Genomic DNA, 23,965 nt, shown 5'->3' on the forward strand with positions numbered 1-23,965 from the left:
TAGAAAAATCATTATCACCACTTTAACTCAATGTTCTTTCAATTCTTGCAGAGGAAGAAGCTATCTTTACGAAAAATCTTGCCAACATTGAAGTTAGTGAAACAGACACTATAAAACTGGTTTGTGAAGTCTCCAAGCCTGGAGCAGAAGTAATTTGGTACAAAGGCGATGAAGAGATCATTGAAACAGGAAGATATGAAATAATTACCCATGGAAGAAAGAGAATCCTGGTCATTCAGAATGCTCACCTTGAGGATGCAGGCAGCTACAATTGCCGACTCCCAAGTTCTCGAACTGATGGCAAAGTCAAAGTACATGGTATGAAAATAACAATGAATAAAGTATATATTTTTAAATTTATACTTGTTGGATTTAAGGTACACATTGTATAAGTTTTCAATATCTTGCAACTTTTTCTTTCCAGAACTTGCTGCTGAATTTATCTCAAAACCTCAAAACCTTGAAATACTTGAAGGAGAAAAGGCTGAATTTACTTGCACTATTTCAAAGGAAAGCTTTGAAGTCCAGTGGAAGAGGGATGATCAGACACTTGAATCTGGAGATAAATATGACATTATTGCTGATGGCAAAAAGAGAATCTTAGTTGTTAAAGATGCCACATTACAAGACATGGGCACTTACGTAGTCATGGTTGGGGCCGCCAGAGCAGCAGCTCATTTAACAGTAATTGGTAAGTTTGTTCTTGCTTTTTGGGTTTATTTTTATTTGTATCTACCTCTTTGGTCCTTCTTCATACTATAAAGTCTTGTTGATTGCTTTCAGAAAAACTCAGGATCATAGTTCCTCTTAAGGACACGCGTGTGAAGGAACAAGAAGAAGTTGTTTTCAACTGTGAAGTCAATACTGAAGGTGCCAAAGCAAAATGGTTCAGAAATGAAGAAGCCATATTTGATAGTTCAAAATACATTATTCTCCAAAAAGACCTAGTCTACACCCTTAGAATCAGAAATGCACGATTAGATGACCAAGCCAACTATAGTGTATCGCTGACCAACCACAGAGGTGAAAATGTTAAGAGTGCAGCCAGTCTAATAGTAGAAGGTAAGTAATTTATATGGCGTTAGAGACTGTTTTTTTTTTTTTTTTTAAATCAATTTCTATTATGAAAACGATTACAATCAACATTATTCTCCTTTACAACAGAGGAAGACCTTAGGATTGTTGAACCTCTTAAAGATATTGAAACAATGGAAAAGAAACCTGTCACATTCTGGTGCAAAGTGAATCGTCTCAATGTAACACTGAAATGGATGAGAAATGGAGAAGAAGTGCCTTTGGACAACCGTGTTTTATACAGAATTGATAAATATAAACACTCTCTAATCATTAAAGACTGTGGCTTCCCAGATGAAGGAGAATACACTGTCATCGCTGGCCAAGATAAATCTGTTGCCGAGCTTCTTATCATCGAAGCCCCTACAGAATTTGTGGAACACTTGGAAGACCAGACAGTCACTGAGTTTGATGACGCTGTCTTCTCCTGCCAGGTCTCCAGAGAGAAAGCAAATGTAAAATGGTACAGAAATGGGAGAGAAATCAAAGAAGGCAAAAAGTAAGCAAATGCTTCTTTTTCTCTATTTCTATAGCTATATATACACTTCTGACAATTTAGTGGTCATTGTGCAAGCTAATGGATAATTCAATCTCTTCTCTTAGATACAAATTTGAAAAAGATGGAAGTGTACACAGACTTATAATAAAAGATTGCAGGCTGGATGATGAGTGTGAATATGCTTGTGGAGTAGAAGACAGAAAGTCTCGAGCTAGACTTTTTGTGGAAGGTACATATTAAGTGAAAGGACAATTTTATTATCAGTTACCAATTAAATCATTAATCAGAATACAAACATATTTGTATCTATTTCACATTTTCTTTTCAGAAATCCCTGTTGAGATCATCAGGCCTCCTCAAGACATTCTCGAAGCCCCTGGTGCTGATGTTGTCTTTTTTGCTGAGCTCAACAAAGATAAGGTGCAAGTCCAATGGCTAAGAAATAACATGCTTATTGTCCAGGGTGATAAACACCAAATGATGAGTGAAGGAAAGATACACAGACTACAGATTTGTGACATTAAGCCCCGCGACCAGGGTGAATACAGATTTATTGCCAAAGACAAAGAAGCCAAAGCTAAGCTTGAACTGGCAGGTAGGTCCCCTTCTTTTATTTTAAAATATCCTCATTATATCACAAATATTATGCAAATTTCAGATGAGATGATGCCACAAAAGGCTTTTATTACTGTTAAGCCTTATATACATGTTAACTATTTTAATTTCTGTCACTGCAAAGTAAATGTCCTAAGTAAAAGGAGATTGATAGCAATTCATTATTGCGTGACAGAACCTTGGACAATTCCTGGCACTTAGTCGCTGTTCCTTCATTCCTTTCTAGAATTTGTCATCTCAAAGCTCTATTGATTCTTAGAGTCAGGCTATTGTCTTGAGACCCTTTTCAGTAAACACAGACCTAAAGACATCCCCATTCTCCTCCATTTTCCAATGCCCTGTGAGGTCTCTTGGGCCTCTTCTGGTTCTGACCAAAAGCTTCTAAGTTATCCTTATGGGTTGTTGTTATGAAAAAGCCATTAGTGTACCTCTTTACATAAGAAAAACTTTGTCTGCTTTATCTTAAACTGAGTATATAATGCCTATTATATCCAAAATAAATGTTTTCCACTATATGTAGTCCTCTGTTACAATTTTTGACCAAGAGTAGAGGTTTTAAGATTTATACCATCCTCATTCCTCAATTCTCCAGATTGTGATAATTTACAAAATAAGCTAGAACTCTTAAGTCTGTTAGTGTTCTATGCTGTAAATTTACTATACTTCCAAGTTTACTTAGTATACTATACATACTTCCAAGTTTATGTGGCCAGTATTTGCTAACAAATGCATAGTAAATAAGTTACATAACTTGACTAAAACAAGTAACTCAGAAGCATTCACGTTCTTTTTCTCACTAGCTGCACCTAAAATCAGGACTGGTGATCAAGACCTTGTAGTTGATGTTGGCCAGCCTCTGACAATGGTGGTGCCGTATGATGCCTACCCCAAAGCAGAAGCTGAATGGTTTAAAGAAAACGAAGCTTTATCTTCAAAAACTGTTGATACTACAGCTGAACAAACGTCTTTCAAAATTTTAGAAGCCAAGAAAGTAGACAGAGGAAGGTATAAAATTGTGCTTCAGAATAAACATGGAAAAGCAGAAGCATTCATCAATTTACAAGTTATTGGTAAGCCCCCAAGTCACTCAGACTTGATTGGCAAAGCACAGCTTAAGGTGTGATAGCACACTAAAAATTATTTTATATGTGAATTACAGATGTTCCTGGGCCAGTACGTAACTTAGAAGTGACAGAAACATTTGATGGTGAAGTGAGCTTAGCTTGGGAAGAGCCATTAACTGATGGTGGAAGCAAAATCATAGGTTACGTTGTTGAAAGACGTGACATCAAGAGAAAGACCTGGGTTCTGGTCACTGATCGTGCAGACAGTTGTGAGTTTACTGTCACTGGACTGCAAAAAGGAGGAGCTGAGTACCTCTTCCGTGTAAGTGCAAGAAATAGAGTTGGCACTGGTGAATCAGTAGAAACTGACAGTCCCGTAGAAGCAAGGAGTAAATATGGTAAGAACTTTTTAAGTAAATTGCAAAGAAGCTTATCTTTTTTTTTTTTTTTTACCCTTACTATAACCCAAAGCCCATATTTTCTTCCTGTGTGGTTAAATCTAGATGTTCCAGGCCCTCCTTTGAATGTAGCCATCACTGATGTGAACAGATTTGGTGTTTCACTGACATGGGAACCACCAGAGTATGATGGAGGTGCAGAGATCACTAACTACATCATTGAATTACGGGACAAGACTTCTATCAGGTGGGACACTGCTATGACAGTAAGAGCTGAAGACTTGTCTGCAACCGTCACTGATGTGGTGGAAGGACAGGAGTATAGTTTCCGAGTCAGAGCCCAAAATCGAATTGGAGTTGGAAAACCAAGTGCAGCCACACCCTTCATCAAAGTCGCTGATCCAATTGGTAAGCCCATCAAAAAATAATAATAATTACGGCATGAAACCCAATAGTTAGACTTATCAACTAAAATAAAAATAAGAAATAAAAAGGTGGAATATCAGAAAAATTTGAACAAAATTGTAGAAACCCAGACTGCCTACTTTTATTCATCAAATTCAGTAGACCTGTTATTTTAATGGAGGCCTGGTGACACAGTGGTTAAGCATTCAGCTGCTAACCAAAAGGTCAGCGGTTCAAATCCACCAACTGCTCCTTGGAAATCCTATGAGGCAGTTCTACCCTGACTTACAGGATTGCTGTGAGGATGATAGGACTGATTATAGCATTGTTTTAGAAAATTGTCACTAAATCAAATGATATGCTTCATCTGTCTTTCATTTCAGAGAGACCAAGTCCTCCTGTCAACCTTAATGCCTCAGACCAGACTCAGTCATCAGTTCAACTCACATGGGAGCCTCCTCTGAAAGATGGAGGAAGCCCAGTATTGGGCTATATAATTGAGCGATGTGAAGAAGGAAAAGATAATTGGATTCGTTGTAATGTGAAACTTGTCCCTAAACTGACTTACAAGGTAGATCACTTGAATCTAAAAAGCAATATTCAGTGTATGATCATAAACTTTAAACTTAAACGCTTTTTACAAGTATCAATTCATAATTTTAGGTTACTGGATTGCAAAAAGGAAATAAATATTTATATCGAGTATCTGCAGAAAATGAAGCTGGTGTTTCAGATCCATCTGAAATTCTTGGTCCTCTAACTGCTGATGATGCATTTGGTAAATGGACATTTTATTTTTATATATGTGGACAACACGTAGTTACTTTTGGGTCTCAGGGGCTTAAATATAGTACTGTAAACTCATTAATTTTTCTTCTTGGTAGCTGAACCAACAATGGATTTAAGTGCATTTAAAGATGGTCTGGAAGTTATTGTCCCAAATCCTATCAAGATCCTGGTTCCAAGTACAGGCTATCCAAGGCCAACTGCAACCTGGTCTTTTGGAGATAAGGTACTAGAAGCAGGAGACCGTGTGAAAATGAAGACCTTAAGTGCCTATGCCGAACTTGTCATTTCTCCAAGTGAACGTCCAGATAAGGGCATTTACACACTGAAATTAGAAAATCCTGTGAAAGCAATTTCTGGTGAAATTGATGTCAATGTAATTGGTAAGAAACTAAACTATTATCTAAGGTGATTTGGCAGTATTAACAAATACTGGTTCAAACTATTAATAATACTGACTTCTGACTGCGTTTTTTCAGCTCGTCCAAGTGCACCCAAAGAACTGAAATATGGTGAGATAACCAGGGACTCAGTACATCTGACTTGGGAACCACCAGATGATGATGGAGGAAGTCCACTAACTGGATACCTGGTTGAAAAGCGGGAAGTTAGCCGGAAAACATGGACTAAAGTAAGTTTTGAACAGCAGTGTACCAACTCCAGAAAGACAGTGGGGAAAATCCCATTATGCTGGGATGCCACGCAAAGTCTATAGGTGACACAGCTTTTACTTTTACTTTACTAATAACATACCAACAACTTTTTAAAATACATTGATGCGCATGCTTCCTGAGGCACTTCAACCAAGGTTTGGTATAACTACCTCATTTTGCAAGCCTAAGCAAATTTCAGGTAGGTTTATTTAAAAACAAAACTCACCTATTCACTTGGTACCTGATTCCATTTAAAAATCGTTGCCATCAAGTCAATTGCAACTCATAGCGACCCTATAGGACAAAGTAGAACTGCCCCAAAAGGTTTCCAAGGCTGTAATCTTTACAGAAGCAGATTGCCAGGTCTTTGTCCTGAGGAGCGGATGGTTGGTTCAAACTACCGATCTTTTTGGTTAGCAGCCAAGCGCTTAACCACTGAACCACCAGGGTTCCTCTGGTACCTGTTAAGTCCCCAGTATTCCCCTATTAAGTTATAAGCCATTCTAAGGAAATATTTAACTCCCTGTAGTCATAGTTCTTTTTGACTCCAGATTGCATTAGTTGGCCTAATCTGCCATTTTTTTCTCCTCAGTTTATACTACTTACCATTCTTTACCCTAATTTAAGACCACATTTCAGATAACCAAGCTGGTAGGAAAAAAAAAAATCTTATTTGTCATCTTTTAAATGTATGTGCAAACTATGAAACAACTTCACTTTTTATTGAGGGTCAAATATTATTATGTGTCTTTGAAATTTTTCTCCAATGTGAAATTTATAAAGAATAATCCTTAAAGTTAGAAATAACTTCCATTTGTATCCCTGCTCCTGGTAAATCTTTTGATTTGGGGAACTTTTTTTTTTTTTGAGGTTGGGAGGAATAACAAATTAACTGTATTTCTTTGTCCCAGGTTATAGATTTTGTGACTGACCTAGAATTCACAGTTCCTGATCTTGTTCAAGGAAAAGAATATTTATTTAAAGTCTGTGCTCGTAACAAATGTGGCCCTGGAGAGCCTGCATATGTTGATGAACCTATAAATATGTCAGCTCCTGCAAGTGAGTATATTCTTGATGATTTCTTACCTGTCCTTGCTTTAGTTATTTTTGCTGTTAAGCCTGGAGTTGAAATGGTAGGAGAAATCGAGAGGTTGGCAATATGGCGATAATTTCATAGGTGGCCTATCTAAGACTGACTCTCTTTAAAATGTTATAGCGGTACCTGACCCACCAGAGAATGTTAAATGGAGAGATCGAACTGCCAACAGCATCTTTCTAACATGGGATCCACCTAAATATGATGGTGGTTCACGCGTCAAAGGATACATAGTTGAAAAATGTCCACGTGGTTCTGATAAATGGGTCGCCTGTGGAGAACCAGTTGCAGAAACGAAGTAGGTTTTTTAATTATAAAGCACCAGAGTAAATGCTTACTCCTATTCACTAAAATGAGCCCTTTTTGAAAACTGTAACATTAGTTTTTTTATTGAGAATTCTCCTGTGATGCCTGTCTGATTTTAAAAAGTGCTGCTAAACTTACCCCTGCTCAAAGTTTTCATTGATTACAGTATTAAAATGATCTAGAATTAATTTAAAGAATAGATTTAACCAGGGGTATGATTGTGGAAAAGATTCTGAATATTACACAGTGGAACAGATTATATACCTGAGAGTAAAAATATCCTATTTGTTTTCCAACAGAATGGAAGTGACAGGTCTTGAGGAAGGTAAATGGTACGCCTACCGTGTGAAGGCCTTGAACAGGCAGGGTGCCAGCAAACCGAGCAAACCCACTGATGAAATCCAGGCTGTGGATACACAGGGTATATATATATATATATTTTTTTTTTTTTTTTTTGCTTTGTTTTATCAGCAAACCTCTGATTTTCTGTTTAAACTTGCTAACATCTTAAATAATCTTTTCCAATTTAGAGGCTCCAGAAATTTTCCTCGATGTGAAGCTCCTTGCTGGTCTCACTGTAAAAGCCGGAAGTAAGATTGAACTTCCTGCCACTGTAACTGGAAAACCCGAACCTAAGATAACTTGGACAAAGGCTGATGTGCTTCTGAAACACGACAAAAGAATCACCATTGAAAATGTTCCTAAAAAGTCCACAGTGACTATTGTAGATAGTAAGAGAAGTGACACTGGCACATACATCATCGAGGCTGTGAATGTGTGTGGCCGAGCCACTGCTACAGTGGAAGTCAACGTTTTGGGTAGGAGAGGCTCGCATTTTAAAATAGGACAAATTCATTTCAGCTACATTTTTAAATAAGACATGGTAAAAAAAAAAAAAAATGTTTTAATGCCATCCACAGATAAACCTGGACCACCAGCCGCTTTTGACATCACAGAAGTAACCAATGAGTCATGTCTTCTAACATGGAACCCTCCACGAGATGATGGTGGATCCAAAGTCACAAACTATGTTGTAGAGAGAAGGGCAACTGACAGTGAAGTGTGGCACAAGCTCTCATCGACTGTCAAGGATACAAATTTCAAGGCAACCAAATTAACACCCAATAAAGAATACTTCTTCAGAGTTGCTGCAGAAAACATGTATGGTGTTGGTGAGCCAGTTCAGTCCAGTCCAATAACAGCCAAATTTCAATTTGGTAAGTTTCATTTGAGGAGCAGTGGGGAGGGAAACCTAGATGATTGCATCAAACTTGGATTTAAGTATCATATATATATATATATAAAAATATATATATGTATGACATAATACGTGGTATCATTATTCTGTCTACAGACCCACCTGGACCTCCATCTCGCCTTGAACCTTCTGATATAACTAAAGATGCAGTGACTCTCACATGGTGTGAGCCAGATGATGATGGTGGCAGCCCGATCACTGGATATTGGGTTGAAAGATTAGACCCTGATACTGATAAGTGGGTTAGATGCAATAAGATGCCAATAAAGGACACAACATTCAGGTATGCCCAAAATCTCCATCAAAATATTAAAATAACAGTATATTCAAATTTCCATTCTTTATCATTCTGTTTGATTATATATTACTGTAACATTTTGAAATGATCTTTACTAATATTTTCAATTAACATATAATTTCCAAAGTGATATAAATTTCATTCAAGGACACATTTCTTAATTTACTATGAAATAGTAACTTTCTGGAAGTTTCATAGTGGCCCTCCAGTATATTTTGATAATGATCATTATTATAGATATTATTATTAGACTTGTACTTTTGGCCAAATCTAAGGTATGTAATCATTAAAAGGCAATTTTAAATTTATATTGAAATATTTTCAGCTAAATTTCAAAATCAGTTTTTTCACAATTCAAGCAGATTAGCCTATTAAATATAAAATAAACATAGGTTTCTGCTTCTTATCATAGTACCAAACATCCATTTTGTTGCTAATTTAGAGTGAAAGGTCTCACCAATAAGAAGAAATACAGATTCCGTGTGTTGGCTGAAAATCTTGCTGGACCTGGAAAACCAAGCAGGTCAACTGAACCGATCTTAATAAAGGATCCCATAGGTATTACTAATATAGTTTTCTGTGATTATTTTAATACTTAAATTAACTCCTTTTTCCCCAGACTTAAATAATGATTTCATTTGCTTGCAGATCCTCCATGGCCCCCTGGAAAACCAATCGTGAAAGATGTAGGCAGAACATCATTAACATTGAGATGGACAAAGCCAGAACACGATGGAGGGGCAAAGATAGAGTCTTACGTCATTGAGATGCTAAAGACTGGAACAGAGGACTGGGTCAGAGTGGCTGAGGGGGTTCCCACCACTCAGCATGTGCTCCGAGGGCTCATGGAAGGGCAGGAATACTCATTCCGAGTTAGAGCTGTGAACAAGGCTGGGGAAAGTGAACCCAGTGAGCCCAGTGACCCTGTGCTTTGCCGGGAGAAGTTATGTAAGTCAATCTTGATGTTTTGGATATGTAAGTTATTTCTCATGTTGAGAATTATGATACGAGAAAATACGAAAAACTCATTACTATATAATTTCCTCATTGCTATATTACTTTCTAGTTATTACCAGAGCATTTATTAAAGACTGAATATTGGACATAAAAAACTGAATTTGCTTTTCTTTTTGGTTCAGATCCTCCATCACCACCTCGCTGGCTTGAAGTCATTAATATCACAAAAAATACAGCAGACCTAAAATGGACAGTTCCTGAGAAAGATGGAGGGTCCCCCATCACTAACTACATCGTGGAAAAAAGAGATGTGAGGCGAAAAGGCTGGCAAACAGTGGACACTACTGTCAAGGACATCAAGTACACGGTCACTCCACTGACAGAAGGCTCTTTATACGTGTTCCGAGTTGCTGCAGAAAATGCCATAGGGCAAAGTGACTACTGTGAAATTGAGGACTCCGTCCTGGCCAAAGACACCTTTAGTATGCTAACTTAATCTTTGTGACATCTTTTGTAGTAGATTATCACTTTTTCCTCTGGTTTTTCTAATCATTGAATATTTTGCTTTCAGCCACCCCTGGACCACCCTATGCTCTGACAGTGGTTGATGTGACTAAACGACATGTTGACCTGAAGTGGGAACCACCTAAAAATGATGGTGGAAAACCAATTCAAAGGTAGAATTTGAATTAATTTATAAAGAATAATTTATACTAGGCTGCAAATTCATAACTTTGTTTTCATTAATGATAATGAAATGCTTTATTATCTCAATAGATACATCATTGAGAAGAAAGAAAGGTTAGGTACTCGATGGGTGAAGGCTGCGAAGACCGCAGGACCTGATTGTAACTTCAGGGTAACTGATGTCATTGAAGGAATGGAGGTCCAGTTTCAGGTTCGGGCAGAAAATGAAGCTGGAGTTGGTCACCCAAGTGAACCCACAGAAATCCTATCTATTGAAGATCCAACAAGTAAGTAGTGCCGATTATACAAAGGATATTGTCTAGAGCTTGCTAATGAGACCATGGATGTGAATGTTCCACTCTTTTCTCAGGTCCTCCTTCACCTCCTCTTGACCTTCACGTGACTGATGCTGGGAGAAAGCATATCGCCATTGCTTGGAAACCTCCAGAAAAAAATGGTGGAAGTCCCATTATAGGATACCATGTTGAAATGTGTCCAGCAGGCACTGAGAAATGGATGCGAGTTAATTCTCGCCCAATAAAAGACTTGAAATTCAAGGTTGAAGAAGGTGTTGTTCCTGACAAGGAGTATGTTCTGAGAGTGAGAGCTGTTAATGCTGTTGGTGTTAGTGAGCCATCTGAAATCTCGGAAAATGTGGTTGCCAAAGATCCAGACTGTAAGAACACAGTTTCTTTTATAATTAATAAAAATAAGCTTTATTCATGTATTACATTTTGACACACTTTTTTGTTCTCTTTTGGAATGTATCTTACAGGCAAGCCAACAATTGATATGGAGACCCATGACATTATTGTTATTGAAGGTGAAAAGTTAAGCATTCCTGTTCCCTTCAGAGCTGTCCCAGTCCCAACCACTAGTTGGCATAAAGATGGCAAAGAAGTTAAAGCAAGTGATAGATTAACAATGAAGAGCGATCACATCTCTGCACACCTTGAAGTTCCCAAGAGTGTCCGTGCAGACGCTGGAGTTTACACCATTACACTGGAGAATAAGCTCGGCTCAGCAACAGCCTCAATCAATGTCAAAGTCATAGGTAATATTCCTGGATAAAACATCAGGCATTCTTCACGTGCTGAAAAAATTAGTTCATTTTGCAATGTTAGTGTAAACGGCTACATGAGCTGGCCAACTGGAATCTAAATGTCCCTTCAGATTATTTCTTTCCTTATGAGAAATAAAGTAATTCTAAAGACATGAAGTTGCTAATTAAACTCTGATTAGAGTAATTTACTCCAGTTTTTATTATTTGCATGTAAAGTACTAATTTAAAGATTAAAACATACCCAAAGAATGTTTAAATGGCCAATGTTCATTTCTTAACTGCATGAATTCACATTTTTCCCATCATGTTCTCAACCAGGGGTAATACCATCCTCCCACTCCCACCCAGAAGGTGTCCGGAAATTTGTAGGGGCATTTTTTGCTTGGCACAAAGACTGGGGAGGGGTGAAATTACTACTGAAATTTAGTAGTTGGGGTCAAGGTTGCTAAATGCCCTCAATGTGAGAGACATTCCAACACATAAAAGACTATCCCACCCAAAATCCAAATAGCCCCACTTTGAAAAATATTATACTATTAATGTGCTGACTTTTCAGGAGTACAATAATAATTGTTAACTTTATTTTTAATAGGCCTACCTGGACCATGCAAAGATATTAAAGCAAGTGAAGTGACAAAGAGTTCTTGTAAATTAACCTGGGAACCTCCAGAATATGATGGTGGAAGCCCAATTCTTCATTATGTCCTGGAACGCAGAGAAGCTGGAAGGAGAACATACATACCAGTCATGTCTGGTGAGAATAAACTGTCTTGGACTGTAAAGGACCTCATACCAAATGGTGAATACTTCTTCCGAGTTAAAGCAGTCAACAAGATTGGTGGAGGCGAATATATTGAATTGAAAAATCCAGTCATTGCTCAAGATCCAAAGCGTAAGTTTTGGCATGGATGAACCACAGCTAAGAAATAAGATGCAATTTTTTTTATTTTAAGAAGATGGGTTTTCCTATATTAACAGTTTTTTTTTGTTCTTCAGAACCCCCTGATCCACCTATAGACGTTGAGGTTCATAATCCTACAGCTAAGGCAATGACTATTACATGGAAGCCACCTTTGTATGATGGAGGGAGCAAAATAATGGGTTACATCATAGAGAAGATTGCTAAGGGTGAAGACAAATGGAAGAGATGCAATGAACACCTGGTACCAGTACTGATCTACACAGCAAAAGAACTTGAAGAAGGAAAGGAGTACCAATTCCGTGTGAGAGCAGAGAATGCTGCTGGTATTGGTGAACCTTCTCGGGCCACCCCTCCAACCAAAGCTGTAGATCCTATAGGTAAGTTTTGTTTAATGGGGTTGCTACTTTACAATTGTGAAATAAATAAGGATAATGTTTTGTCAGATATTTTAATCAGAACTGAAAACAATTATTGTTTTTAATCATAACAGATGCTCCAAAAGTCATTCTGCAAACAAGCTTAGAAGTGAAACGCGGTCATGAAATAGCACTTGATGCAACTGTTTCTGGATCACCTTACCCAACTATTACCTGGATAAAGGATGAAAATGTTATTATACCAGAGGAAATTAAGAAGCGACCAGCACCAACGATTAGAAGGAGGAAGGGTGAGGTTCAAGAAGACGAACCATTCTTCCTGTCTCTGACAGAACGTTTGAGTATTGACAACAGTAAGCGAGGAGAGTCTCAGCTACGTGTTCGAGATTCTCTCCGATGTGACCATGGCCTGTATATGATCAAAGTTGAAAATGACCATGGTATCGCAAAGGCTCCTTGTACTGTCAATGTGCTGGGTAAGTACTTAAAGCCACACTCTCCAACTGAAGAAAGTCTAGGTAAAAGTTTGAGTAAAAAACAGGCTGTTTGTGTAAAACATATATGTCAGGAGTTTTGGGGGGAGTTAAAATAACTGGGGGAGGAAATAGCTTCTGCAGGCTTCTTTCAGTCCCATATTATCTCCCAGCCATGTTAAAGAAATCAACTGACCTTTTTATTCCCCTGAGCATCCTTAATTCACTAGCTAATGTGACACAAAGACAGATGTAGGAAAAACAGAAGTTTATGTCAAAAGAGCAGACTAACATTTACATTTTCCACGGCAACCATTTCTATACAAATGTTTAATCATTTCTCTCCTTTGAAATATTAGATACTCCAGGGCCACCAATCAACTTTGTATTTGAGGATATTAGAAAGAACTCAGTCCTCTGTAGATGGGAACCACCACTTGATGATGGTGGCAGTGAAATCATAAACTACACTTTGGAAAAGAAAGACAAGACAAAACCTGACTCAGAATGGATCATTGTCACTTCAACACTTAGACACTGCAAATATTCAGTGACAAAGTTGATTGAAGGAAAGGAGTACCTCTTCCGTGTAAGAGCTGAAAATAGGTTTGGGCCTGGACCACCTTGTGTTTCAAAGCCATTTACAGCTAAAGATCCATTTGGTAAGGTTCCTTTACCATCACATTTTGCTCTTTTACCATATGCTTTATTACACACATTAGATCGTAAAATTGAATCTTCATGTCATATGAGGGAATTAATTCCAGTATGTTGTTATTTTTATCAGAACCACCTGATGCACCAGATAAGCCCATTGTGGAAGATGTTACCAGCAACACTATGCTAGTGAAATGGAATGAACCAAAAGATAATGGAAGCCCCATCTTGGGTTACTGGCTCGAAAAACGTGAGGTTAATAGTACACATTGGTCTCGTGTCAACAGAAACCTTCTGAATTCTTTGAAAACCAATGTGGAAGGCCTGTTAGAAGGACTCACCTATGTCTTCAGAGTATGTGCTGAAAATGCAGCTGGACCTGGAAAGTTCAGTCCACCTTCAGATCCCCAAACAGCATGTGATCCAATCTGTAAGTAATTCCTTAAGAAGAAAGTGAGATACAGTAAGCTACTATATATTTTAAAACCATCATTGAGTTTTGATTTATGTATTTGCATTCATTCTAGCTCCACCTGGGCCACCTGTCCCAAGAGTCACCGATACAAGCTCTACAACTATTGAACTAGAATGGGAACCCCCAGCTTTCAATGGTGGTAGTGAAATTATTGGCTACTTTGTCGATAAGCAGCTGGTTGGCACAAATGAATGGTCACGCTGCACAGAGAAGATGATTAAGGTCCGTCGGTACACTGTAAAAGAAATCCGAGAGGGTGCCGATTACAAACTTCGGGTGAGTGCTGTCAATGTTGCAGGTGAAGGACCACCTGGAGAAACAGGCCCTGTTACTGTGGCTGAACCACAAGGTAATTACAAGTTATTTGAATAAAATTATGGATATTTTCCTAGTATGGGGGCTTTTTTTTCATCTTTCTTTGGTTAATGTCTGACTGTTCTCTTTCAACAGAGCCCCCAAGTGTAGAACTGGATGTTTCTGTCAAGAGTGGAATACAAATAATGGCTGGTAAGACTCTTACAATTCCAGCGGTGGTGACTGGTCGTCCTGTACCTACGAAAGTATGGACCATAGAAGATGGAGAGCTGGATAAAGACCGTGTTGTAATAGACAACGTTGGAACCAAATCTGAACTGGTTATCAAGAATGCATTGAGAAAAGATCATGGCAGATACATGATAACAGCTACTAATAGCTGTGGTTCCAAATTTGCAGCAGCCAGGGTAGAAGTTTTTGGTAAGGAATGTCACATGGATTTTTCACAGGATTTCCTTCCCCAAAGATACTATCTCATTACACTGATTTTTTTTTTCTGTTTTATTTTTCAGATGTTCCTGGTCCAGTTCTTGACTTAAAACCTGTTGTAACAAACAGAAAGATGTGTCTGCTTAACTGGTCTGATCCAGAAGATGATGGAGGAAGTGAACTCACTGGCTTTATTATCGAAAGGAAAGATGCCAAGATGCATACTTGGAGACAGCCAATAGAGACTGAAAGATCTAAATGTGACATCACAGGTCTCCTTGAGGGACAAGAATATATGTTCCGTGTTATTGCCAAGAACAAGTTTGGCTGTGGTCCTCCTGTTGAAATAGGACCAATTCTTGCAGTTGACCCGCTAGGTAAAAGAAAAGGTTTTCATTGTGTTTATTGCTTCTAGTTATGCCATTTATTTACTGGGCTTTATGGCTTCAAAACTCCCAACAGTCTCAAAATACATAGCTAGAGAATATTAAGGGAGTAAATAAAATAATTAACAACTTTAAGGATACCATGGTTGCTGGAATTTCAGTGAACTTTTTTAGTCTATATTAACCATGTACAGTTTTGAATACTGAAGAATTTGAATCTACTTGGGCTTAGCAATAACCTAGAAGTAGGTTAGAAGTATTAAATCTTTCCAAGAAGATACACTGGAGTAATTTTTAAAATTTAATATTCTAGTAGTTGAAGAGAGTTCCTTGTTTTTCTAAAAAAAGATTACAGATTAGGATAAATGCCTTAATTTTCCTTTACCTCTCACATAGTTCCCACACTTAAAGGATAGGGAGGTCCAAAACCAGAAACAGCCACCAAAGAATAGAAATCCAACCAGAGGAAATCTCCTTGAAACTAATATGAAACCCTAAAACTGCACACACTTGGTAATGCACACTGATATCACATCCAAGAAAACAAAGCCTTGAGGAAGACCCATTCCTCAAGAGACAGAAGGAGTTATTCCTCTACCATCACCCCCCAAAATAAATTATATCCTACACCACTGTTACAGCCTATCTGAGATTTTCCACTATACATCAAGTTGTGCCAGAGGCATCAGAACAGAACTGGATTTCCACTGTGAAACTCTGCTTCTGGTTGTAATAATTGTCAGCAAGCATGGTTTGTTGACTAGTTTCACCATTCAAAGACTTACTCTTTCTGTTCTGTCCTTTGGGGCCTAAAACTACAGAAGCATTATTATATAAACTCTCTTTCCACCACATTTTTAAACCCACACTTTAGGCAACATGGCTCAAAGTGTGTTTAAATAGACATATCTATGGTCTGTTAATAAAAGTAGAAATACTTTGCTTTCAGCTGGTCATCTAAAGCGTAACTTCATGGACCTACTTTTTTAGTTCATTCAGTATATACGCTTGCCCAATGACAGACATGAATAATCTAAAGTGCTAACTATTAAAAAGTCATATTTGCCCCTCTATTTTTAATCAATAATCCTGACTATAAAGTGTTCTGAGAAAAATTCTGCCTATATTAATGCCTATAATTCTCGTGATGGACATGTTTCAGGAAAAATTTTAAAGGTGAGTGTAAAGATGCTAAACAGAAACCTATTCACATAATTAATTTGTCATTTTTAACTTGCCTTGTTAAAGGTCCTCCAACATCTCCTGAGAGGCTCACATATACAGAAAGGACAAAGTCTACTATCACCCTTGACTGGAAAGAGCCCCGAAGTGATGGTGGCAGTCCCATCCAAGGATATATCATTGAAAAACGGCGTCATGACAAACCTGACTTTGAAAGAGTTAACCAGCGACTCTGCCCAACCACATCTTTTCTGGTTGACAATCTTGATGAGCATCAAATGTATGAATTCCGTGTCAAAGCAGTCAATGCGTCTGGCGAAAGTGAACCATCCTTGCCTCTTAATGTGGTCATACAAGATGATGAAGGTATGGAATCTGAATATAATAATAATTTTAATGCACTTTACAGTGCTGACTTATCCCATAGGTTGAGCAAACATTCTTAGTACTTCACTATTTTTATTTCTCTTCCTTCTCCCTGCAGTGCCTCCAACTATTAAGTTGCGCCTGGCTGTTCGAGGAGACACTATCAAAGTTAAGGCGGGAGAGCCTGTGAACATCCCCGCAGATGTGACAGGTCTTCCAATGCCTAAGATTGAGTGGTCCAAGAATGAAACTGTGATTGAAAAACCCACTGATGCACTTCAGATAACCAAGGAAGAAGTATCCCGAAGTGAAGCAAAGACTGAACTCAGCATTCCTAAAGCAGTCCGGGAGGACAAAGGCACTTACACAATCACTGCTTCCAATCGCCTTGGCTCAGTGTTCCGAAATGTTCACGTTGAAGTGTATGGTAAGTAACTTGCTTTCTTATGTCAAAAACAAAATCCAGTGTCTGTCTAGGAATTGCTTTCTCAATCTCCTCTGTTGGTTCTTTCCAGACCGCCCATCCCCACCAAGAAACCTTGCCGTAACTGACATTAAAGCTGGATCTTGCTACCTGACATGGGATGCCCCTCTAGATAATGGTGGCAGTGAAATCACCCATTATGTCATAGATAAGCGCGATGCAAGTAGGAAGAAAACTGAATGGGAGGAAGTCACCAACACTGCTGTAGAGAGGAGATATGGGGTAAACTCTTCTAAATATTTTCTTATATGCATTAAAAGGACATGACTCTGATTTAACACCATAATACTATAACGTTGGAATTTAACGATTCAAATCAAAAACTACAAGCAAAAAGTTATTTTGTTATTGTAGTTCTTCACACCATGCACATAAGACCACTTAGTAAATACTATGTGATATACAGATACTCTTTTACAGTACAGTAAATTCACATATTCTTATTTTAAAAGGGCTTTCTCTTTTTTCTGTGTATTCTCCATGTTCTGAGTTTATATATTTATCTTCTTTATAGTCATCCTTTCCAAAATAAGTTGAGTTTTCAAATAAGTAAAAAATCAACATAAGTATATTCTTCATAAGAAATTACTATTTATCTAATTTCTAGGTCTGGAAACTTATCCCCAATGGTCAATATGAGTTCCGAGTTAGGGCAGTGAACAAATATGGAACAAGCGATGAGTGCAAATCAGATAAAGTGGTCATTCAAGATCCTTATCGCCTTCCTGGACCTCCAGGAAAACCAAAAGTTTTGGAGCGCACCAAAGGATCGATGCTAGTGAGCTGGACTCCTCCTTTGGACAATGGTGGCTCTCCGATTACTGGCTACTGGCTGGAGAAGCGAGAGGAGGGAGGGGCCTACTGGTCACGTGTTAGCCGAGCACCAATAACCAAAGTGGGACCAAAAGGTGTGGAATGTAATGTTCCCCGTTTGATTGAAGGTGTTAAATACCAATTCAGAGCAATGGCAATAAATGCTGCAGGAATTGGCCCTCCCAGTGAACCATCAGATCCAGCTCTTGCAAGCGATCCCATATGTAAGTATGCTCTAATTTCTGGGACTCGTTTTTTAGGGGCAAATTCGCTGAATGAATAATCCTGCTCTTAAAGTTCTTGTATTTTCTATGCCAAATTGTTTTATATATTAAAGTAAAAAGGTTCATATTCGTATAGACTATCAGGAATATATATATATACGTATACAATATATGTATATATGTATAGGTCTTTGCCTACATACACATATATGAGATATATATACATAATGACACTCAGTTTTTAAACTCTTGATTAAACCTAGTATTTTATGAGAAATTATATAATAATGAAGACCCTGGACTATAAACTCCTATGTGCGCCCAGACCTTAAATAAACCTCTATCTCATTAGATACTGTGGAAAATTTTCTCCCCCACTAAACACTCAGATCCTCCAGTAGAAGTTCAACAAAAAATAAAAATGTTGATAACTTTTCAGTAATATTTACTGAACCAAGATATAAGATTTTGAAGCACAGTCTGGGGGTCAAATAAAAGAAGAAAATTCTTCTAAAAGATCTATGAACAGAGCAATTCAAAAATTAAAATATTATCTGGCCTTCATATATCTGATAGATTGTTAAGAAAAATCAACCATAGAATATTTTGTCTTTTTTTAATATAAGTTCTATATGCAGCATAGATACAAAGAAATGAGGTAGTTGGTCAGTCATTCAGCAAGCTAATTTTGAACATGTGCTACGTGCAAGGCAAAGTACTAGGAACTAGAGAGGGAAGAGCTGTGATTTAAAAGACAATAATAAAGCATTCTCAGAAATGTGAAGATTGTTATGTGATTATTATAGAAATTGACCCTATCCCCTAAAAGCATTAAGATTAGTTTGTGTTAAAAGGTTTACCAGCTAATGATGAAATCACTTTTTAATTTTAAGATAAATTACAAAGAGTTTTCAGCAGAGAATATTGTAGAATCTCTTCAAAGGGATCTTAAAATAGCTCTTCGCTAATAATGTGTAAACAGAGTATAGGTTTATGTAGAGAAAGTGAGTAGTCCTTCTTGTCCCAGCTAGTTGTTTGTTTTCTTTATTTTTTCATTAATGCTTAATAAAAATAGATTATTCCCTTTATTTCTCTTCTCTAGAAGGTAATTTATTCTCTTTTAGCATTCCTATGTTAATATTTTAATAAGTTAAAAATGAAGTATAATCATACATAGTAAAAGATTCCCATGTTACATAAATCTTGCAATCCATTGGCCTCAAATTAGATTTTTTTTTTTTTTTTATTAGATCCACCTGGGCCGCCTTCTTGCCCAGAAGTCAAAGATAAAACAAAGTCAAGCATCTCACTAGCATGGAAACCTCCAGCTAAAGATGGTGGCAGTCCAATCAAAGGGTACATTGTAGAAATGCAAGAAGAAGGTACTAGTGACTGGAAAAAAGTAAACGAACCAGACAAACTTCTAACTACCTGTGAATGTGTTGTGCCTAATCTGAAAGAACTCAGGAAGTACAGATTCAGAGTGAAAGCTGTCAACGAAGCCGGTGAATCGGAACCAAGCGATGGAACTGGAGAGATACCTGCCACTGATATTCAAGGTACTAGTCTTTATTCAGTTTATGTATTCATCTTTTGACCTTATTCTGAAATTGATTAATTTACTGAAGATGTGTCAATTACTTTCTTGAAAATGGTAAGCTAAATCCTGTTATATTATTTGTGGTATTCCAGAGGTACCAGAAGTTTTCATTGACATCGGAGCACAGGACTCTCTGGTTTGTAAAGCTGGCTCACAGATTAGGATCCCTGCCATCATCAAGGGACGCCCAACGCCAAAATCGTCTTGGGAATTTGATGGAAAGGCAAAGAAGGCAGTGAAGGTAAGAAAATTACATTTTTCAGTGTCTCCCATTGAATTACTATAAGGAGTATTTACACTATAATTAATTATCTTTTCTAACAGGATGGAGTTCATGATATACCTGAAGATGCACAGGTAAAAAAGAAAAAAAAAGAAAGAAAGAAATTTGAAATAATACGGAATATAGTTGACTTCAATATTCCTATTATTTCATTCAATGTTTGACCAACTCTTTTCTCTGCACAGCTGGAGACTGCTGAAAACTCATCAGTAATTATTATTCCTGAGTGTAAACGCTCTCATTCAGGAAAATACAGCATCACAGCCAAAAATAAAGCAGGACAGAAGACTGCAAATTGTAGAGTTAAAGTCATGGGTAAGAAAGACTTTAAGAGTTGCTATAGAATAAGAACAAACTATTTTTAAACATCTAAGTAACACTGTTGATATTGTGATTTGCATCCAACAGATGTACCAGGGCCACCCAAAGATCTGAAAGTCAGTGACATCACCAGGAGTAGTTGCAAACTTTCATGGAAGATGCCGGATGATGATGGAGGAGACAGGATCAAAGGCTATGTTATTGAAAAGAAGACCATTGATGGAAAAGCCTGGACTAAAGTCAATCCAAGCTGTGGAAGCACCACATTTGTAGTGCCCGATCTCATCTCTGAACAACAATATTTCTTCCGCGTGCGTGCAGAAAACCATTTTGGTATCGGGCCACCTGTGGAAACCATTCAGAGGACCACTGCTAGAGATCCAATATGTAAGTTTTTTAAATCTAAATTTAAAATATATTCTCAAAATTTAAATATATTGCTATAAACAATGCTTAATAGTTCCTTTAACTATTTTTCAAGATCCTCCTGATCCACCTATTAAACTCAAGATTGGCCTCATAACAAAAAACACAGTACACCTGTCATGGAAACCCCCAAAGAATGATGGGGGCTCCCCTGTCACCCACTATATTGTTGAGTGCCTTGCATGGGACCCTACTGGGAAAAAGAAAGAAGCCTGGAGACAGTGCAATAAGCGTGATGTGGAAGAACTGCAGTTTACCGTTGAAGACCTCATCGAGGGTGGGGAATATGAATTCAGAGTTAAGGCTGTCAACGCCGCAGGAGTCAGCAAACCTTCAGCTACTGTTGGCCCTGTGATTGTCAAAGACCAGACATGTAAGTACCAGCACACTGACAAAGTCCTCTTTGTGACTGTCTTCCTAGATGTTTGTTTAACAATAGTCCAAAATAAAAACATACCGTGGACTGAGAGTGGACATGGGCATGTTGCTCAATTACTCATTCCCTCAGCTGCCACAGAATTATCATATTTTCTTACATGTTACTTTTTCCCTACTTAACGTAGATGATATTTATTATTTACTTACTATATAATATTCTCCATGGCAGGCTGTTTTACTTATCAGAAGTTAGAGTGATTCCTCTGCATGCTCCTCAAAAGGAGCAAAAATAACCAGCCATTTGTTCAGCAACTGCTGAGACTCATTTATCTTCACAATTAAGTTTATTTTTCTCTATTTGAGAAAAATACACATTTTAATAGGTAACCATACATACAAATATGCACTTATATTTGTATGTGTGTATATACATATGTATATATATGTATATACACACATACAAATATGGTAGTAATTCTTCCTTTATTTATTGTTGCCATCACTGTTTCTGTATATTTGTTTAATTCTCTCTTCTAGGCTCAGAAAGGCTATAGTCACTCCCTTCTTATGCTAAACTCATGGAAAATGCTTTGCCTATACTAGTAGTTATATTTCTTAAAAGGAGAATTCACTTCAGAGTGAACATAGTGGGTACCCTCATCACTGCATGAATATTAAAAGGAACATCATGGCAGATCCCCCATGCCTAAACTACTACAATCTTCCCTTCTCTGAGCCCTTTTGGCAGAATATGCATATACATAATGATGTCAGATAAGAGAGAGGCAATAGCTGATACATAGTCACATGTACAGCCAATAAAGGATAATGACCACATGACCTACACCTTAAACTGGCATAATAGTGTTAAAGACAGATCAGTTCTTTATATTTGGCTGGGCTACAAAACCTGACTATAGAGGTTCAAATAGCTTTCCAGTCACAGTGAGTGCTACTTTCTACTCTTTAGTGCTTTCTATTTTTCTAATGACTTTTTTTTTTTTTTTTTAAATAATCTAGGCCCACCATCAATTGATCTAAAAGAATTCATGGAGGTTGAAGAAGGAACTGATGTTAGCATTGTGGCCAAAATTAAAGGTGTGCCATTCCCTACACTAACCTGGTTTAAAGCTCCTCCAAAGAAGCCTGATGACAAACAGCCTGTTATCTATGACACCCATGTCAACAAACTTGTGGTGGATGATACTTGCACCTTAGTTATTCCACAGTCTCGCAGGAATGACACTGGTTTATATACCATCACAGCTGTAAATAACCTGGGAACAGCATCAAAGGAGATGAGACTGAATGTCCTTGGTAAATACTGTATGGTTTGGTTAAAACTACGTGTTTTCTGTCCGTAAGTAGTATTTGGCTTTAAAAATCATTTGACTAATAGTGCCCCTTTTTTAAACCATTTTAGGTCGTCCTGGCCCTCCAGTGGGACCCATAAAGTTTGAATCTATTTCAGCAGATCAAATGACATTATCTTGGCTTCCACCTAAAGATGATGGTGGATCTAAGATTACAAACTATGTAATTGAGAAAAGAGAAGCTAACAGGAAGACATGGGTACGGGTCTCCAGTGAACCAAAAGAATGCATGTACACCATTCCTAAATTGCTAGAAGGCCATGAATATGTATTCCGCATCATGGCTGAGAATAAATATGGCATTGGGGAGCCTCTTGACAGTGAACCAGAAACAGCAAGAAATCTTTTCTGTAAGTAGGACAACATTTTCACATGTAAAGCCATTCTTATCTATGTTTTTCATACTTTCTTATAAATTAATTCAACTGTTTCACAGCTGTCCCTGGAGCACCAGATAAGCCAACAGTTAGCAGCGTGACTCGTAACTCCATGACAGTCAACTGGGAAGAGCCAGAATATGATGGAGGCTCTCCTGTGACAGGGTACTGGCTAGAAATGAAAGACATTACTTCAAAGAGATGGAAGAGAGTTAACCGAGATCCTATCAAAGTCATGACTTTGGGTGTTTCTTACAAAGTGACTGGTCTTATTGAAGGTTCTGACTACCAATTCCGGGTATACGCTATCAATGCTGCTGGTGTGGGCCCAGCAAGTCTGCCATCAGACCCGGTGACAGCTAGAGATCCAATTGGTAAGACTTGAAATAATTTGTTTTTGGGGTTGGTTTGTTTGTTTGAATTTTATTTTCCAAAACTGCCATGGAAAAGTCAATAATATTAATGTACTGGTTCTTTTCAGCCCCTCCTGGTCCTCCAGTTCCCCAAGTGACAGATTGGACTAAATCATCTGTGGATCTGGAATGGACTCCCCCATTAAAAGATGGAGGATCCAAAGTAACTGGATATATCGTTGAATATAAAGAAGAGGGAAAAGAAGAATGGGAACAGGTAGCTAAATCTTGGCATTACGAAAATACATGATGAAGAAACTAAAAATGTCACAGTTATTCTCCATCCCATTAACTTCTAAAAAATTAGATTAAGAAATCAGAGAAAACCATGGCCTCCACCAGGCTGAGTCCAGTACAACTAGATGGTGCCTGGCTACCACCACTGACTGCTGTGACCGGGATCACAACAGAGGGTCCCGGACAGAGCTGGAGAAAAATGTAAAACAAATTTCTAACTCACAAAAAAAGACCAGACTTACTGGCCTGACAGAGACTGGAGAAACCGTAAGAGTATGGCCCCTGGACACCCTTT

The 23,965-nt window shown here is 37.9% G+C and overlaps 1 protein-coding gene across 1 annotated transcript in view; it reads left to right on the forward strand.

Moving 5' to 3' along the window:
- TTN (titin) overlaps nt 1-23,965 on the forward strand; it is a 271,570-nt gene that overhangs the window by 176,040 nt on the left and 71,565 nt on the right. The window contains exons 197-244 of the mRNA XM_004375465.1: nt 52-318; nt 425-691; nt 784-1,062; nt 1,165-1,573; nt 1,678-1,802; nt 1,902-2,168; nt 2,989-3,258; nt 3,348-3,650; nt 3,756-4,058; nt 4,439-4,626; nt 4,719-4,833; nt 4,940-5,224; nt 5,321-5,472; nt 6,406-6,553; nt 6,711-6,888; nt 7,196-7,317; nt 7,427-7,714; nt 7,817-8,113; nt 8,251-8,437; nt 8,895-9,010; nt 9,101-9,400; nt 9,592-9,891; nt 9,981-10,086; nt 10,187-10,383; nt 10,467-10,772; nt 10,872-11,150; nt 11,752-12,051; nt 12,156-12,458; nt 12,572-12,934; nt 13,291-13,593; nt 13,719-14,018; nt 14,116-14,412; nt 14,514-14,798; nt 14,891-15,184; nt 16,442-16,741; nt 16,860-17,168; nt 17,257-17,447; nt 17,833-18,262; nt 19,513-19,821; nt 19,955-20,103; nt 20,187-20,219; nt 20,331-20,460; nt 20,554-20,853; nt 20,948-21,265; nt 22,291-22,587; nt 22,694-22,993; nt 23,080-23,394; nt 23,502-23,650. Coding sequence (XP_004375522.1) covers nt 52-318; nt 425-691; nt 784-1,062; nt 1,165-1,573; nt 1,678-1,802; nt 1,902-2,168; nt 2,989-3,258; nt 3,348-3,650; nt 3,756-4,058; nt 4,439-4,626; nt 4,719-4,833; nt 4,940-5,224; nt 5,321-5,472; nt 6,406-6,553; nt 6,711-6,888; nt 7,196-7,317; nt 7,427-7,714; nt 7,817-8,113; nt 8,251-8,437; nt 8,895-9,010; nt 9,101-9,400; nt 9,592-9,891; nt 9,981-10,086; nt 10,187-10,383; nt 10,467-10,772; nt 10,872-11,150; nt 11,752-12,051; nt 12,156-12,458; nt 12,572-12,934; nt 13,291-13,593; nt 13,719-14,018; nt 14,116-14,412; nt 14,514-14,798; nt 14,891-15,184; nt 16,442-16,741; nt 16,860-17,168; nt 17,257-17,447; nt 17,833-18,262; nt 19,513-19,821; nt 19,955-20,103; nt 20,187-20,219; nt 20,331-20,460; nt 20,554-20,853; nt 20,948-21,265; nt 22,291-22,587; nt 22,694-22,993; nt 23,080-23,394; nt 23,502-23,650 — 12,029 coding nt within the window. The remainder of the gene's footprint in view (nt 1-51; nt 319-424; nt 692-783; nt 1,063-1,164; nt 1,574-1,677; nt 1,803-1,901; nt 2,169-2,988; nt 3,259-3,347; nt 3,651-3,755; nt 4,059-4,438; nt 4,627-4,718; nt 4,834-4,939; nt 5,225-5,320; nt 5,473-6,405; nt 6,554-6,710; nt 6,889-7,195; nt 7,318-7,426; nt 7,715-7,816; nt 8,114-8,250; nt 8,438-8,894; nt 9,011-9,100; nt 9,401-9,591; nt 9,892-9,980; nt 10,087-10,186; nt 10,384-10,466; nt 10,773-10,871; nt 11,151-11,751; nt 12,052-12,155; nt 12,459-12,571; nt 12,935-13,290; nt 13,594-13,718; nt 14,019-14,115; nt 14,413-14,513; nt 14,799-14,890; nt 15,185-16,441; nt 16,742-16,859; nt 17,169-17,256; nt 17,448-17,832; nt 18,263-19,512; nt 19,822-19,954; nt 20,104-20,186; nt 20,220-20,330; nt 20,461-20,553; nt 20,854-20,947; nt 21,266-22,290; nt 22,588-22,693; nt 22,994-23,079; nt 23,395-23,501; nt 23,651-23,965) is intronic.

Source organism: Trichechus manatus, unplaced genomic scaffold, assembly GCF_000243295.1.
Source record: "Trichechus manatus latirostris isolate Lorelei unplaced genomic scaffold, TriManLat1.0 scaffold00037, whole genome shotgun sequence".
Classification (NCBI taxonomy): domain Eukaryota; kingdom Metazoa; phylum Chordata; class Mammalia; order Sirenia; family Trichechidae; genus Trichechus; species Trichechus manatus.